General features: G+C 37.6%; 1 protein-coding gene across 1 annotated transcript in view; it reads right to left on the bottom strand.

Moving 5' to 3' along the window:
• Positions 1-8,303: 8,303 nt before the first annotated feature.
• LOC107263767 (myogenic-determination protein) overlaps positions 8,304-19,567 on the bottom strand; it is a 36,024-nt gene continuing 24,760 nt past the window's right edge. The window contains exon 5 of the mRNA XM_015731322.2: positions 8,304-9,713. Coding sequence (XP_015586808.1) covers positions 9,583-9,713 — 131 coding nt within the window. The 3' untranslated portion in view covers positions 8,304-9,582. The remainder of the gene's footprint in view (positions 9,714-19,567) is intronic.

The following is a 19,567-nucleotide window of genomic DNA, read 5'->3' as shown; positions in this document are numbered from 1 at the left end:
AAAGAATAAAGTCGCTTTTACAAACTCGCCACCAAGAGCTGGATATATATCAAAGAAAACAGATAACGAACGCTTCAATTTTTCCACGTCGACCAACCCCTCATATGACGATCCACCCATGTATATACAGTTATACACATAGCCCGTACTTTGATGCCTTCGCGTAAGGGACACGTGAAGCAGCATCTGGCGTATATGAAAAATCGAAAATGAAATTTTGCAAAAGGGAAGCAAGAGGGGGTAGAAAAAAAGAAAAGGGTACGGTAGATTTGTGGCACAACAGAACATTATGGGCGCTATGGGTGGTAAGCATCGGCGCACTTGTTACCCAAGAAGGGTCCGTCCGGTTGGCAAACGAAGTTCCTGAGGGGTCCAAAGGGTCAGACGTCGCGGGGGGTACGCAGATGTGCCCTTCTTAAGATCACGCGAGGGTCCCACACTTCCAATCTCATCTCGCTAAACTGACCTTCTTCGGCATCCCAAGTAAGATGCATTTCCTGCAGAAACATATGCTCGCGAAAGATCACTCTCACTTTATGTCTCTGCCTCTGGAGAAATGCGGTCCGCTCTTCCCTCGTCCCCGGCAACTGGATCAATACGGGCGTCGTGATACTTGCAAATATTTTTAATTGGACTTTAATTGTAACAAAGTCCCGTCTTGGCAGTATAATAGTCTTCGTCCCTTTTCATACTTTGGGATCGTTTTGTATTGAGATATTATAATGCTACTTGTTATGATTATTGTTAGTCCAACCGACTCCCGTAGGAGTGCGCTTCTGCTGCGACCGATATATAGTTATACAGTTGCATGCTGGGAATGCCAGTTGCCTCGTTATTGTCTTTACGCGAATAAACTGCACGCAGCCTGACGGGATGACTGATTTGTGTATTTCGAGAATATAATACGCGCCGCTTGAATTTCCTTGCAATTTTCTTTTTGCCTGGTGCGTCTCTGCCGAGGGAATCGGTAGAGGTATTGTTGCTGTTATTGTTACTAATGTGCGGTAATAAAACAGACACGCGTTTGCTTCTGCTCCTTGTACCCGCGTGGTAATAGGATGACTACTTTCTTGGAATTGACTTGAAGCAATTACGACTGTTATGACTTGCCGTGTGGTCGACTTTGTAGCGAGGATCTCGTTTGAGCTCCTAAAATAGGTTGGAGGCTTGTATCTCGTATTTAGAAAAAAATGTCAGTAGGGCGTGGCACCTGAAAAATTCTTCTTTGTCAAACATGGCGGATCCGGAGTCACGGTAGAATGAGAAAGAGGGACGCAGCATCCGAGAGGACCACCACCAAATCCTATACGCTCTAATTTTCAACAATTCGTCTCCACGAAATATCACGATCGAATTACGCGCGTTATTTTGAGTTATGAGGGTCACCACTTGGGACTTGGAAATTTCAGCAGGTTAGCCAACCGACTATGCTGTATAAGGTTTCCAAAAGTATGGAAGTCTCTTTGGCACGCGCAACTGGGTTGGGTCGTATTGCGCCAGATGACTGTTTTACTGTATATTTGAAATGCATCAATAGATTTTTTTTTATTATTATAATATACTACAGCCTATATACCCGATGCCATAGAATTTTTGGAAACCAGATGATAATCGTTACTTTGAAAATTTCTACTTTACTGATAAGAACAACGTAGATCCGATAACATGGTTTTATACATGTATCTATATCCATTATGCCTCCTGTTCTAATCACAGAATAGAGCATGCTCTGTTATCATTAGTACAATTACGACGCGTCATTATCAATCGTATTACAGTAATAACTACAATCACGGTACTTGAATCAGCAAAGATTGGAATTGATATATATAGATATATATATGTATATATAACATGCGGGGTTGAATTAGAATATGTACCAACTGGTGGAGATGAAATATTGTTGCGGGATGATTCAACTAAATGGAAAGGGATGAACGTACCAATATTAAAAAAGGGATGAAATCGAATATCGATTTCAGAAATGTCGTTCAATATTCTTCGACTGACAGTTTATAATTGTGGATAGGGAAAAAGAGATTTTTCTAGAAATCCATTTTCCAGCTCATTGAGCGTTAAAGCGTGCAAATGACTATGACCGCATTCTGTGACAACAGCGTCCCGGCAGCCCCAACACGCCCGATAACCATTCCGATACGCTTTAAAGTTGACCCATTTAAAAGTTTCACCCTTGAACCCAAAGTCCTTAGTTATTCCGCGAAACCACTACAATGTTCAATCAATATAGCCTATATCAGTATCAATATAGTTTAGTACCATTTTCACTGGTGAGCTGAAATTTTTGACCAACGCTTAAGAATATCCATGTTTTTTTTTATATATTAATCCCACTAAAGAGCGTTTGTTCGTAATGGGAAATTCCTTCAACGTTTGGTTCCAGTAGTACAGAGAGGCGTAGTAGAAATCAGGAAATTCCATTAAATTTATTTATTTTCGCAATAGTGATGTTCTTCAAAGAAATATTGCATTTTTTTGTGTGAAGGAATTAATTATTTTTATTGAAAATGATTTTGTAATTAAAAAACTGTTCAAATGGATGGAAGTATCAATTTGTAAAGTTAGGTACCTGCGTTTTGCATTTGCGTAAACGATCTGTAGTCTTACGAGATAACAGAAGAGAATAGGATGTGTAGAGGATTTATGTATACGGGCGTTGTCGCGTACTATATGTATAGTTATATATATGCATACATATATGAATACAGGACGCTCTACTATCACAAGAAGTTCCTTTATTTTTATATTCTGTACCAGTCCTCGGTTACACATATTTCCAAGTTGCACATTTCCCAGGGAGCATTGCGGTGCAATTTATCGCAGAATGCTCAGAGCCAAGCGTTTGCGATATATATATACGGTATGCAGAAGTAAAAGAAACACGCGATTTGTTTTGCAATTTTTACCCTCGTTATACACTGCCGTGAAATATATTCCATAGTAAAATTACGAAATTTTTTTGTAAAAAGAATTAATATCTTCCATGAGGATCAAGAGTTTCCGTCAAGATTTTCATACGTCTTATTCAGTATCAGTAAGAGTGTACATGATTTTTCGATCAAAGAGAGCCAATTCCAAATTAAATAACTTTATTGGGGTAATTGAACCGTATAATACCAAGCTGCGTTTTAAAGTTTTTCCATCCAAAGAATGACTAACTTTTTTTCATTTATCCCTTGAGTATTAAGATAGCTGATCTTTCAAGAAAAAAAAAAAAAGTAAAAAAAAAGTGTAGGATGCACAGTGCGTGTTAACGACGTTTCGAAAGGGTGTATGAACGAGTAAAAAAGGAGTGAAAAAAAGACGAAAAAGGCACCCGAGTGACACCCCTTCAAGAATTACTTCCTTCCCCAAGAGCTTCCGAGGAACCTGTAAATATCCAAAGTTCATTCGAAACATCCGCGTGTTTTGGTAAATAAGCCGTTAAAATAGAAGGGGGTATACAGGACGGCAAGTGCAGTATCTTTGGAGAACAGGGTTGCGCGTCTCTTAATGCATCTCGTATAGCATTAAAAGCGATGAAGCCTCTTTTATATTACACGAAAGCCGCAATATCTCCTCAAGATAATGAAACAGTAAAAACTGAAGATTTTAACGGTCGCCGAGTCCCGTAATATTTTATACTCCCATTTGGTCCAGTAAGAGATTCCGTTCCTATGTACGTGATTGCTGGAGGATGAAAAATAAAGAAATTTAAAAAAAAAATTGGTAAAAGAAACGCATAGAGGGACATCCCATAAGTAAGGGACAGTCGTGTCAAAATTCTCGAGTGGCCATGAGACGCTTCATCCGGACCCAAAAGGTCCCAAAGCGACTCGAGAATCGTTTCACCATTTAACATTTCTCACAATAAACAAGCTGGTCGTGTCTCTGCGATATCTCAAAGAGAAAACGGGTAGCTGGCATCTACAGTGTGAAACATAGTGCGAACAAAAGTCTGCCGAATGTCCTGGCACCGTTTACCATGGAATGTCTGGGAAACGTGTCTTTGGTTCTAAGCATAACGAAACTGCAGCGAAGGATTTCGACTGAACGAATAGGATATATATCGCCCGAGAGAGAAGAAACAGAAAGGAAACGCTTTGAAACTCGAGTACCAGCGGACACTGGGTAAATCTCGGCGGAAATACGTTTACCTATATTGGAAATAGGTTAGGTACGTTCGAGGTATGAAAATACGGAAGTAAGTGAAATAGGTAAGTACTCGGAACGTTGAAACTTTTTAAAACTTTCAAATGTCAATGATATCTTAGAACAGTCTCACGTACGTCTCTTTGATTTTTATCAAGTTCTTCGGATCTGATTTTAGTATGAGTCAAGTCTGTATTAATTTTCACCTCACTGAAGTCTCGTTGGGGTCCTGGTCAAATGGCTCTACTTTGACTGTTCGATAATTTTTTTTAATTCAATATTTTTTTGCAAAAATTTTTATAACGGAAATAGCAGACTGTCCAGGTAGAGTGACTTTATCAAGACTTCGGTAAGACGAAAATCAAGGTAAAAACTTGACTGACACTTTAATTGAGACCAGAAGTACTTGACACTTGGTCAAAGGGATATATGCTAGACTGCTCTGAGATATCTATGATATTTAAAGATGTTTACCAAGGTAGTCAAATGCATGAGTATATTTTTAATTACAGGTAAATAGTTTTGAGATATATTTCTAAGCACGTAATTGAGATACAGTTAGTTTCTCATTGGTTCTTGGTTATTTAAGAAGTAACGACTACGGGGACTCCCTGTCTTGATTTTCTTGGGAAATCTAAGGATATAACAGGAATATAGAGTAGTGACAGTAGGTATGTGTAGTTGCAGCGGGTCGTGAAGGACCGACAAAGATCTTTCGGAACCCTAAGGAACACCCTAGGGATCTTCTAAAATCTAAATTTGCCGATAACGACGGTTGACGGACGGGCGCAGATGCATTCGACGTGCTTTAAGAGGCGAACGATGTTTTGAAAACGTGCCGAAATTGTGCTAAAACGAAAATACCAATAAACTATAGTCTCCTTTTTGAGGGTACTGTGCACGGGATCCACGATGGGGACGTCCTTCCCCACCCATCTTGTTTTCCTACGGGAACGCGTTCCGTGTTTTTGGGCTCTTTCGTGCCACTTCCATAAATCGGCTGGATTTTCAGCTGTCCCTGACAATATTTCACAGTTCCTGTCGATACGTCACGCGTCTCGATTCTTTGTTTTATGAGATTAATGGGAAATATTTTATTCGGATAAACATACTGTTGGATGCATCTCGTAAAAATTTTTAAATTACCATAGTCCCGTTTATTATCCTTCAAGTTTTCAATTTCAAATTTACAGTATACGAATAATATGAATAAATAAAAAAATTAAACCGTGCAAACATCGAGCAACTGTAAAAAGTTTCAAAAGCTTACAATTTCTCGAGTGAAAGCGATATTTGAGTGAAAGGTGGGAATGCTATAAACATTCCATTCGCCATTCGACAGTGGCACTAAAACAGGATGGGGCACGGCACTCGAAGCACTTGAATTTTTAACATGGAAGTAAGAGTGTCTCTACCGGAAGTACTACTTCGGATGAGAATAACTAGGAGAGCGTCTGTGGAAAAAGAAAAAAAAAATGATCCGATTCCTACAAAAATTTCTTACATAAAAACTCTCAATATGTCATCCGCATACAAGGAAAAAAGGAGATGCACCTATACAACACACTATCTGTCATAACGACGGGAATCATCGAAACTACAAGTAATCCAAAGAGAAATAAGAACTGAATAACCTCCTCGGCGATGATTTATCGCGAGTGGTCTTTTGCGTGTGATTTTTACGCGAAGAATGAAATCCAGCAACTTAAATCCTCAGGAGAGTTGAGTTTCACATGGCGGACTCGAAGTATCGCCTTTCAAAAAGGAAGGACGTGTTAAACCGATTACTTGGCGATTTCGATGTCCGTGCTTCCGCCATTTGAGACTATTTGTCGAGTGAAATTCGACGTCTGCCATGTTGTGGGAGTTAAGTGTAACCGTAACGGACGTGGTACCAGCATTCCGGTACTTATGGTGGTAAACCATTTGAGAATATTGCAGTAGCTACCATGCAGTATCATACCTTAAGTATACCTGGTGGGATACTTTAACCTGAGATACATTCCCCGTTGATTCCCCAAAGAACAATGTAGAACCACTGACAAGAGTAAAGGTGAGTAGAATTCGCAAGTTCTGCGTCAAAATAGCAAAAGCGACCGGAAAACAGTGTAAACAAATCATACATACTTATTATTAAAATTATGTTAAAATTTGTCTCTCTGTAACGATTAATCTAGTATCAGCACGGCCGCCACTCGGTTTTTTAGCTTATGCATGTAATTGGCGTGATAAAAGAAAAACCAGAGGACCCAAAAGAAACGTAATAACTTCCTGTCAGATCCTCTTGGCTGCAATCTTAAATGCACTCATGCTGTTTGGCCTGAATGGAACTGCGTTACCAGACACGGCGCGTGCCGACAAAGGAATTTCTCTAGTTTCTGCTTCTTCCTGCCCTGGCTGGTGCTGCTATGCTCGTGCAAGGAAACGATAAGCTTGGATTTTTATTTTATGCATCCTTCCCATAATAGCTTCGTTCTTTATTTTCTTGACGACTCCAGAGAAGAATATTCAAAGCTACTTTAATCAAGAGATCGTTAGTATTTCAGAGTTCGATCGATTGAAATTGGCAAAATTGTATTAAATCATTATGTAATTTGGTGATAGAATTCAGTCTATACGATGATCGATAAATTTAAGAAATTACAATAGACATAAGCTAATAGTGACAATTAGGTTCTCTCAAGATTAAAAAAAAAAATTTAACCATTGTGGACATATCGAATTAGGAATCAGATTTTTTTTGTAAAAAAAGCATTCATTATTCGCAAAATTATAATTAAGTTAAAAGCAATCAAATCCGTATAATAACATACCTGGTTAGTAAGAAATCTACTCTACAAATCAGATAGTTATTTCAGAGCTAACGTGGTCCAATTCGAAAATAAAGACAGAGCACCAATGAATCGTGCAATTTTTATAAAAAATTTAAATAATATAAATGAATTTATTAAAAGTGCAAGTATTCTTCGTTACAATACAATGCTACGACTAATAAAATAAAAATCTTATTTCGAACGTTTGGCAATACTGAAATAGACAACCGAGCAACTGCGGGTGTACCTCGTTCAAAGATTTTACGGGCTATTTCAAACTTTAAATACTGACAGTGGATAGGTAACTATACAGCGATTCAAAGTTTTACGAGTTGGAAGTACTTGAAACGACCAACAAAATGTAGATCGTGAAAAGCCAAGCAGGTCTGTATAAGGGGTACTTTAATCCTACAATAGGAAAGTGCATTGTAGCAGGATTGAGTACTGACAAAAGATTTTTATAGATAGAACTAATTAAAAAGTCACTATCTGCTTCATAGTGCTATACCATATATCGTTTATATACTGTTACGTATTTTCTCAACTCGACACAGATAACGAAAATCCGAGAACCAACCTACGTCACCTTCGGCCGTCCACCCTTCGTCCATGCATCCGCATGCCAGACGGACGCCAGCCAGTTCTTGTTCCACCGTGAACTGACGAGCCGGTATGACCTGGGAGTTCAGGTGGAACAGTCTCAACTTCGCCAAAACGGGAGCTCCGACGAAACCTCTCAGAAGAAACGATAGCTCAACGAATCCCGTCGATTTTAGGGGACGCGTAAAATCACCCGAGAAATCACGTCACAATACCAATTTTACTACATGGAACAAGATAAAGCGATACAGTCAAGTTGTAATATAGCAGATAGGAAATTAGCCCGTAAAGTCATTGAGCAGGAGAAAAGTGGCGAACGGTAGCTTTGAAATGACAAGTGTTAAGACGTTTATGTGGATATCATTAATAACTTTCCTTCAGACATGAAACTAGTCGGCAAGCCGGAGATCTGTGAACTTCATTAATGCCTCTAACAGTCAACCAGCTGGTTAATTACGCTTTGACTAATAGCTTTTTCCTAATGGTTCACTTATTGCCCGTTGTACTGGCATCCAATTTCGACTTGGTAGATTGTTTTTGTAACGCCTCCATACAATAACAAGCACGCAATTGGTATTTTACGAAACTGATCCTTACCGAACTTGTAACGTGGGAACTTGACAAGAACGTATGAATACGTCAGAAGCTGGGTACCACCAAGGAATTCAAAGGAGGAAACGAACGTCGAAGGACTTTTTAATATCTGAATTTTTATTGTCATATCATTTAATATATTTACAGTGAAATTGCTCGAGCGAAATTATAATTTTAATATAATAACGATATACGCTGATATTTTTTGGACGATCTTACTTATAATTGGTATTACAGTATATCTTCTTGTGTGTGATACAAAATTATATATTTATTCAGCGTTTATTTTCAATGCTCGTTGTATAACACCTCAATGCGTTTTTACGTATCGTACTGCATAAATGTTTCTTTATACATTTATTTTTTATACGCAGATACGACAAACGCTACTTTTTAAACTAATCCTTCTTTGATATGCTCTTTGGTAATTCACGTGAATGAATACGGTTACGTTGCGTTACTTTTCTCAATGAGAATTAAAGAGAAAAAGTGTACACTTTTAAAGCAGTTATTTACATGCGACCTATGCTTATAGGTTGAGTACGATATGGTGCACCTCGGTGAATTGCAAATGCAATTAACGTTACAAAGGACTTTGACAAATTGTTGGTATTTCAATTAACTGTAATAGCATTCACTGCCAAGTTACTCGTCAGAGTGCTTATTACAAAGTGCATATGAAAATCCTATTTTCAATGTATGCATTGGATTGCATCTCACTCGCCAGGTTTTTTTTAATTCTTTTGACAACAAACCCTTTGGCATGCGTAATCATTAGACTCGTAGTCCGACTAGAAGATTTTTCGCGGAAATAATTTCGAAAAATACAGAAACAAATTCGAGCATCGTATTAACAAAAGGAAAAAAAAAATAAAGTAAGAGAATATTACAGGTATTTATTACCATTAATTCGAAATCGAGAGCAATGAGTAATCTTAGAATACGTAATATACAGTCTAGACGAAAGGCACGTATGAGTACTTCAAAAATGGATGAGCTCCATGTAATCCAATTGTATATAATCTATTGTCGATCATTTTGATTCGTATCGAACGAATTCGTCTTAATAAGAAAATGTTCATCTCAGTAAGATCTTGTACTTAGAATCAACGTGCATTTTATAAAATTATCATAAGAAGTGGCATAAGTCAAGCATATCCACCGTCTTATCTTTTTTTTTGTTTTGATAAACGCACAAAACCTCATAGCGAATCACAATAATAGAATTCTTAATAGAATGTTCCCAGTCCTCTTATAGGTAATGTTTTCAATTGTAATTTCGGCAATTCCCTATTTTAATTGACTACGTTCACGATTATCTTGAACCGTCATCAAGTCGTTATTGTCAAACGTATCGTGACTTAATACATTATCCATATTCCATATAAAGGGACACTCTTGAGTTTGTCAATTCTATTAAATCGTCTTAATGACTCGTTGCGTAGGGACTGTCATTGGGTGACGATGGGGATCCACTGATACTCTGCACGATCATATTTAGGCAATCCAAACTGCTTCCGGCATTTTGTGAAGATTGGGTTTCCGATTGGTCGTAGCCTGAAACAAAAAAATTGTATTATGAAGTTATTAGGTACGATGTAAAAAAAAGATTAAATTACTATATCAAAATTATTTTGGAGGTCGTTGCATAAATTGCAAACGTCAGAAAAACACAACACGTCAAACAAACACAATGACCATAGGTATTAATGACGTCGGCACTTGCACAGCTGAAATTTAATCGTGTCAATTGGCAGCGATATCAAATACAACTCCGTGTCAATTTTTCTTTTTCCTTTATTCTTCAAGTTGAAATTGCTCGGTTACTCGGCGCTACCGGAATTCAGTTAAATCGCTTCGACTAGCAATGTCCGATCGCAAATTGAGATAAATTTCCTGTCGACAACTACACGCGAATACAGCAACACAACGAAGTGAGAGCTCCGGTTTGTGTTTGGTGAAAAAAAAAAATTTATTTTCATCTCGCTTAATCAACTTTTCGTATACGTACAATTTCCACGTAAAATGACCATGTACAATCGACTGCGAAGATAGAGTTTAACTACTATAGCGGCTGGTACGAATAGAAACCGGGGCAGGATTAAAGGCGCGAAATTCAAATAAAAGATGAAACAACTTGGTCATCGAAAGTGTTATGAAATTAGTTTTTATCAATTGGACTTTTTTATTAGCGTTCGTAAAAACTTTTTACAATGAACCATTAATCCAGCAGGTATGTAGCTTATTGGCCAGAACATCAAAGAACGATATCGAAATATTTGTAGAAGGGTGGAAAATTGAAGACGTCAATGTTTAATCCTATTGATTCTGTGAACTCGGAACGAACTTAACTAATTTCATTGATTAGCTTCGACGTAATAACGGAGGGTGAAACGGTTACCTCGGTCTCACCAACATCCGGGACACTTTGAGATTGGGGTAGATCGATACTATGGCTTTTAAAGAATTAAGAAATTTTACAGAAACTCTCTCGATTCTCATCTCGATCTACCGTCGCAGGAACCAGTTTAACTGAAAAACCGATACGAACCGATTAAACTGCCGCTTAACAAGTTAAACGAGTTAAAATGGACGTTTCAAAAGCGGATATTCAACCTTATACGTTGATAAAAAATCATTCGGGTAAAGTTTTTGTAATTTTTCTTTATTTTCGCGTTTACATATATTCTCTTAAGTTCGTGAAATTTCGTCACTTCATTTCTGTCGCTTCGACCTTCCACGTGGAAGACTAATGGCTATTGAATATAACGACGCGTTATTATTACAAATTGTGAAATTTTTATATTAACCGTACAAAACATTCACGGACTTCTCTATACTTTGTCGAATATACAAAAGAATTCTTTCGATAATTTGCATAAGGTTTGATGACGCGAAACAAATAGATTACCTCAATTTTAGATTTCAGCTGATGTGAATTTGATTAAAGCCTACGTACAAAGGAAGGATTCAATTGTTTGCAGGACAGCGTGGCCAGATTTGCATTTCACAAGGGACTTTGAACATGTCTCCCGTGTGTAATGGGAAACCGGCTATATATATACATAGCGTGTCGATAAGCGCAAAGGATTCGATATTCGCGTCAACCTTTGTTTCGAGTCTACCTGGTCTACTTGAAACAAATCCCCTCTCCCCCTTAAATCACTATATTCGATTTGACTGCCCGGGAATTTGCAATTAATAATTAAAAAAGTTATCAAGTAAAAAAAAAACGTGGATTTGTCATATTTAATCAAGATATAATTCAAACTCAATTTTTACCATCCAATATAATCATTATACTTGAGTTATAATCACACTGACGTCTGACGTTTCTCGAGTCTTCATCTTTCTCTCACAAGAAGACATAAAGTTGTCAATTTCTCGGATCATCGACGTCGCAATTTTGAGAACATTTAGTGCTTCCAACTGCTGAGCACTTAGCGCGAAGATCTTGATGACGTTAAACGTTGACCGATCGTTCTGCATTGGAGAGACGTCACTCAGTGACCTACTCCGTAGGCACGAGCGAAGTCAAGAGTGGAGTAGGTATAAAGATACAGTAGCAACTGGTAAGCACAGTTGCTAGAGAGACGGAGAGAGGTTTAAAGTCAAAAGAGAGAGAGAGAGAGAGAGAGAGAGAGAGAGAGAGAGAGAGAGAGAGGCGAACGAAACTAATAATATTAAGAAGAGAGAAATGTGGCAACAGATGCCCGGCCTTGTCGGAAGCAGGTGGGTTAAACACGTGCGATGAGAGTCTGGAGGAAGAACGTTGATACTTTGTAGCTGATGGGAGAAAACACGTACATACGTACACGGATGTAAACGGCTACGTCAACGTCCAATGGAAATTGAAAGTGCTACCGTCCGTCAAGAAACTTTGGTAGCTATATTAAATTTGGAAAACACTTGAGTGACGTTGATGTAAAATGATTGGTGAGTAAATTTGAAAAATTCGATGCAGGGAAAAGAGTTATTAATTTTTTGGAAATTTCTGAAAAACTTTCAATGAGGATTTTTTGGAGGTTTTTTTTCTTTTTCTTTTTCGTAACGTATTTACAGGGAGCGTTATCGATGGAAAGTGGATCGGGATTAAATTGGAAATGAAAAATGAACTTTTGATTCGTCAAGTCTTCACGACGGATATTAATTGGACTAAATGATAAGGAATTTGAGAAGCGTCGCTATTGAGGAAAAGATATCGCGACAGATCTGGTGATATAGACGCTTCGAAGTCCTACGCATTGCAGAGTGTCGATGCTTGTAAAATATACGACGTCGGTCTGGAGACTTAACCTACATTTCTTAAAATTCTTTTCATTTCTTACCACTGAATATCCAGAAACGATATTACATTTTATTTTTGTACAGTCAGGATCTGTAGGAGTCAGGAATGCCGATGTTAGTCTCTATCCACTTGTAATCCCCCTTAATTTGGATCACCAATAATCTGACGAGGCATACCCCTCTATATATATGCTTTACCAGAATTTTTCGTGGCTAAGAAAAGCACGCGAACTCTAGTAGGAATTTAAAGACATGAATTTGAATAATTCCCACAGCACAGAATATATTAAAGATATTCATGGTGTACACATGAAATTCATTTGGTTCTCATCCAAATTAAGACGTATCGTCAAATTAATTCACTTTTCAGTAATATTGTACCTGAGCGTTCACGAAGATTTTGTATTCCTCGAACATCAGAGAGACGGAGCCGCGCGTACGTCGTATTTTCCGTATGTTAAATCGAGTGACATTTATATTGTCGTGTTCACAGTCCGAGTACGTATCATCGAGTATAATTCTCCTAAGGCGCCTTGCCAAACGTTACTGTTTTACTTTGACGTTACAATTTGAGATTGTTCTTTGAGGATATTTCTCAAAAGTGGGAATGCAATAGAACGGCAATAGAATATAAAGTGCGCATATGTGTGTACAATAGTTCCAGACGACTGAAACCCATTCGAGCAAGAGATATATTAAGGAAATATGGTTATTACGGTTTAACCTGAAACTAAATGATGAATGTAGACAGGCGAACAATCATCAGCATTGTATTACAGATCGATTTCACCAGTCTTACCAACTTGCTAGGTATTTCAGCCAGATGCAATTCAACTGGAGTTTAGTTTACCCTCGTGACGCTGTTCTGAACTCTGTACTCTGAACTAGGCATTGGTTCTCTCTGATATTGACACTAGGTTTACGGGCGTTTCTTATATACCTGTCTCTACGAGCACCCGTCAAATTTACGGATAGGTGAAAATACGTATTTACTTTAAAAAATCAATTTATTCAAACTACGTCCGAGTTGAACAATATAAGGGTTCACGTAAAAATAAAATATTAAGTCAAAATCTTTTTTTTATCACAGAAGTGATAACAATAATATAAACGCTACAGGGTATTCATTTTTATCGAGCACATTTTTTACATTGAGTGATTTACATTTTTTAAGTTGAGCATTTATATTCAGGGGACTGCTGCACATTGTCGGTCATAAGAAGATGGCCCCTCAAAATGCACCTGGCCTCGACTTAACTATATATCCTGCCACTAGGGGAAAACTAAGAAGTTGAGAAACTTTTGGGATAAGTTTGAGCTTTATGGGGATTGCTAGGTACATATTAATATCACACTTGAGGATAGAATATACGTTGAAGTGATGAGTGATATGACTTTTTTCTTTGATCAATAATCTGCCTCTTGGTTTTACTTTTACGAACTTTTATGTAATGGAATACTTGGGAGAAACCATCAATAACTCTACGGAAGTAACTTCTCGAGATTCATCGTTTTATTCTTGAATGGGCTGGTACTTGTATTGTAAAGGGCCATTTTTTAAGTGTTATTTATTGTTCGGGCAAAGCATTACTCAGCCACAAGTAAGGAATTTTTTTTTGAACGAATAACGATACGGACGTAATCACGGGTACATGTAAGGGAGAAGATTTTTTATGTGAAAAATAAAAAAATGTATATTGATCAACAAATTTTTCTTTTCACATCTTTCCCTCATAAATCTGTTTCCTTCTTAAATTATTTTTAAACCTGACGGGTAAATCTTTTCTTCTTTTGAAGCTCCTTATTAGGCAATACAACGCATTATCGATTCTTACGTATTCCAAAGGACCAAGTCTTAACGGGCATTTACGTTTTACGTAATTTATCAAGAACCAAAATATATCAATGATATATAATGTAACTTTGATAGCCTTATAGCATCTCGTATTCTTTCTCTTTGATTGCAGTCCCTCTGAGGCTGCCAATCAATTCATCGAATTCCCATTTTGAGATCAAAGACTACGTATATACGTATTACCTTAAACTTTCTCTGGAAAGGAAATCGGATTTGAACTAGCTGCGAATGTCTCGAACATTTCCAACTCAGCTGTAGATAGATATCAGTAAGGCAGCTACCGCGTGATACTGACTATCTAAAGTATCGGTAGTAATAAAAACACCGAAATGGCATCGAGCAACTAAAAGTCACGTGTAATGTATTTTCGAGTAAAAAAAATTAATTGTCATTCAACAAAATAATTATTTAACTTAGCACAAGTTATTCAGAACTTTTATTGGAAATTACAGTTAATTAAGATTTCTCAGTCAGCACCTTCGTAAAGTTATTTAAGGAGGCTGTTCGCGAATTTTACGAAAAACCTACTGCGTCACCGTGCCTAATAATCAACTCCTACTAATGAACTCATCAGATGCGGGGAATGTTGGAATTTTGAGAAATTCGTTAAATTAGTAGCAAGCATTTGAAGCATAAATAATTAACTTGGATGGATGGGACAATATACATATAAGGGATGTACATTTGAAAGTTAAAGTGTTGTCTATTAATATAAGGGATGCACCGGGTACACGTCGATTCACAACACTTGGTTGAATTATGAGCTAGTTTGTCACCCTGCATTATGAATCATAAGGTCCGCACGTTACTACGGGCTTTCTTAGCCTAATAATTCATTGCCACGTTAAACGCCTATTTCACGGCCTAATTTGAACACCCACTATATACACGGCAACCAGTACTAGGAGGAAAAAATGTGCTAAAAAACTGGAGTAAAAACGTCATGTTAAGGATTTCGATTCGCCGTGGGTCATAGAAAATTAATTCTTCATGCACCGTTCAATTATAATAATTGGCAAATAATTACATTAGTCCGTAACGTATATTTACTGGTCCAATACAATAATACCATAATGGATAGACTAATATATTCATTTATTAATAATATTCATAAGGATCTACGTTCATATAATATATTAGATAAACGGTTTATAAATGTTTTTTTTTTTTACATTTATAAACCTAAAAAGAATGTTCCCTATTGCAGAAGCTGGTATTAAATTTTTCATAATAAGCCCGACGTTGAATTTATCATCTCGGCAAGGATATAACGTTATGTCAAAGCGACATCCGGATTCCAGACACGCCGCCTCCGTTATAATTAACATATTAAACATATTTATAAATAATTGTATTTGAATATTAAAAAAATATTTCAAATATATTTATACCGTTGATTGAAATTTCAAAAGACGTAAAAAACAATAATAAAAAATCCACGATCATCTCCACATCAATTCTCCCTCCTACGGCGAATAATGATATTCGCGTTAATTAATTAAACGAAAACTTCGAAGAACCCCCCAAAATATTTACCCCTTGGCCTTCCATCGCAATCGTGCAGGTCGCCGTCGCAACGCTCGTGGACGCTACTTCGGCGCCTCTGAAATACCAAGCCCACCTATACTCGGCGTCTATTTTTCCGTGCTCTGTATTTTCGTCGGGCAACAGTTATTCGATTCGAGTCAGTGCGGATGCCGAGCCGCTTGAGACCCTTAAGAAAACTCCCGAGACATTTCATAAGTTTTATTCGTCCTGACTCGTTGTCCCGATAGTGTCTCGACGAGGCCATAGAGTCATTTCTAAATCTGCTTAATCCCATACGAAAATAGACGAGCGTCATTCCTATAGAATCTTAAGGACAAGTGATACCAAGAAAACGCTTGAGAATTTAATACAGAGTATGTGATACCCTATTGTTATTCCACATCCGCCATCTACCTAACCTAAAATCCTCTCGAGGTAACAGGAAACTATACAAGTTTCATCAACCAACCCTCATTCTTGTTTGACGTCTCCTCAAAGCCCTCAAGACTTCAATATCGATGGTTGGAACGAGGGTGTACCTCAACCTATATAACGGTTCATCAATTCCTGATTAGATATTGATTAAATATGTTGAAGCGAGGAAAAATGTTATTTTTTTAATATATATCTATATATCAGCATTAATACTCGTCTTATCTCTAATTCGTACCAAGAGATAGGACGGTACCGCAAATTAGTAGCTAATTCCGCAAAGGACTTATCGAGCTGGTTCGGAAAGGTTGAGGCACAGTGGTGGGGCCCAGAATTCATAGAACGTGGCTTGACAGTCCTGACTCTACCATACTGGCAATTAGAGGAACCGCAAACTCTAAGATACAAGGAGTTTCCTTCGCGCTTTGTGCGCCGTTTTAATGACTGGCGAGCAACATACTTTAACGTGGGATGTGGTGCGATGCCTAGGACCGCCTCGTGAATTAGGACGAGTTAATTGCGCCTGTATCTTCAAAGGCTTCTGGCTAATTTGCACGAGTTGGTTTTACCGGCTACCGTTGAAAGCACAACGACGTGTTGATTTCTCCTCATTAGCGAAACGCATACAGCGCTTACGCTGATCTCCGAATTACTTTGGGATAGAACCCGACGTCCCGACGCTCACCGGTTTCGAGACATTGGACGCTTTCAGATACTCAACGTTTTCAGGCTGTACGTACAAATTGTATTTGCTTGTACGTATATAGCCATTAGTATCAGTAAGTAACAGCGATTGGAAATCGCTTTGAGCTTTAGGTATGTTTAATACACGTTTGAAAGGCCCTTTGGCTGTTCTCCGTTTTGTAATTCCTAAGTATTCCGCTAAGCAATGTCGGCTTTGTTTGATATATATAGTCTATTCTGCTATACCGATGTGCCTATTTGGAGAATTTACACCAGCCTTGTGTATCCGTCCATGTTAATTCGGGCACGTACAATACCGCGGAAAGGGGGACTTGTCATCGGCAACTCCCTGGGTTGTTAATCGAGTAACTATACTTTGTCTGAATATCTTATACCATTTTGGTACATTGAAACGAGATGACTGTATAAATCTCTTAGGTTGATTAAGCTTTTGTTTTTACGAAAAAATAGCTACATAATCGTGTTCCACGTATCTTGAGATATAATATGGCATCCATATGGCGTTTGGATGCTGTATTTGTAAATATTGTATATATTTCTATTGAAATTTTTAATATCAAATCGATTGATTGATAGGATTGAAAAATAATCGATTTTCAATTCATCGTCGATACTTGCGACGATTATGCGATAAAGCATAGCTATGTTGGTGGAAAATTATCATCGAGTATATGGATATGAAGGTTGTCGTATGTGACGGTATCATAGGAAATGATCGATGAATTGACTAATGGCAAAAGTATGTTTGCCAATTGATACTTGAGAGTCATATGTAATTTATAATAGCGGTGGTGAACGAGAAAATGGTCCTTTTAGTCTATGGTAAATAGTATGGAGATTTATTATCAAAATACTGAAATTTTTTATTTTTCCAATATTTCCCATGTTCATGAATTATTTTGAGCTTCCGCTCTTCTCGTTCAATAAAATGTTGATCCTTGCACAAAGACGGGATTTGAACTTCGCGCGGTGATGTAGTACCGTCGTAATAAAAATAATCTCTTGTGTAAGGCCGACACTGCGCTTGGTACTTTGAGGGGGGCGCGGTGGGGGGGCGGTGTAAAGTACAAGTACAGCCTGAATAGGTATGGTGGAACATGTTAAAATTTGAGCCACCTTAAAGTGCCATATATCGTCACGCCACATTAGCTTGACGCATCGTCGCGGAGGTCTCTGGCATAACGTGCAGAATATAAGCTCAGAGCGGAAACTGCAGCCAAAATACATACTTTGCTGTACCCAAGATTCTCTTAACATCCCGGAAAGCGTCATTTGCCATCGGCCATTTGCTCAACTACGATACACACAATTTTCCTTCGTTACGTGAGCCCCGACGTGAATTCGGCTGTGCTGCAAAACGTATAGCGTGATTATTTCTTGAATCTAAGGCATTTAGAGAGGAAGAAATTTGTGCAACGTGACAATTGCGAGTAAAAGACCTATTGGATTAAATAAGTTGATTTCAATAAAGTACAGTTGTGCCGCACTTGATGAAAATCGCTTGCGATTAATAAAATTGAAATTTATATATATATATATATATATGTATATATTATATATTATATTATATATATAAATTTATATATATATATATATATTTTTTTTTTTCGTATTAGCGATAGATGCGAACTATAATTGCACGATTTTAAAGAATTTTTTTTTTCAGCTTAACAAAAGTTATATACAGACCTTAAAGCTTGGTCTGTTAAGGTAATATAAATTTTAATTCTCGTTGCCTGCTCGTGAAATCTATTCTGGAATGTAGGAGAACGCCGTCTTGCATACTGAGATTCTGAAAGTAATTCTAGCGGTAGTGGCACTTCCGTGAAATTATGCAACGTAAACGAGAATTAATACTACCTGCTGGTTTGTTGCACCGATAAGATTTCGTACTTTTAAACACCGTACGCCAATGGGACGAAGCCTTATTGGAACGTATTAATAAATAGCACGATAAGAACGAGGTGAAATTTACATAATAAAATTCGATCGCACGAGCTGTTTTATTTATTTTCAATCTAAGCAAGTTTAAGTACTTTGGATTACTGGTTTAACGCAAATATTCTAGGTACGTCTCACATCGATCGGTTCCGTTTGATAAGACTTGGCGAAATTGCCTGAGGATATATATCCTGTGCGGGGGCGTTAAAAAACATCGTGCAAAACGTTGAATCGATATCCTCAAGATATCTCAAGAAAAATAGGACCGTATGTAGGTCATTAGACGTTTAAAACGATCAGAAAATTCATGACAGCAATTAATTACAAACACAGCGCCCCGAGGTAAATGTAAATTTAAAAAATACAAAAAAAAAATACAATCTTGCAATCAGATGTACAACTTTTTTTTGCCACTTTTCCAACTGAATAAGATTTTTTTTTAATAAAAAAAAATTTGAAAAAAACCAACGAAAGACTATTTTCTCAAAGAGAGCCAACTACCCAACCTTGATCTCATCGCAGCATCCCTCCGTGTCCCATTTCTTTAATTACTAACAGATAAAAGCAAAATAACCCCTTACCTAGCGGGTTTTCACCCGCCGGCCTTTGGTCTCGTTGAAAGAGAGAAAAACCGTCAACTACCCCCCCCCCCCCCCCCCCCCCC

This window comes from Cephus cinctus, unplaced genomic scaffold (assembly GCF_000341935.2).
Source record: "Cephus cinctus unplaced genomic scaffold, Ccin1 Ccin1_scaffold0160, whole genome shotgun sequence".
Taxonomy (NCBI): domain Eukaryota; kingdom Metazoa; phylum Arthropoda; class Insecta; order Hymenoptera; family Cephidae; genus Cephus; species Cephus cinctus.
The sequence above is the reverse complement of the archived record's forward strand: the minus strand, read 5'-3'. Positions and strand labels throughout refer to the sequence as shown.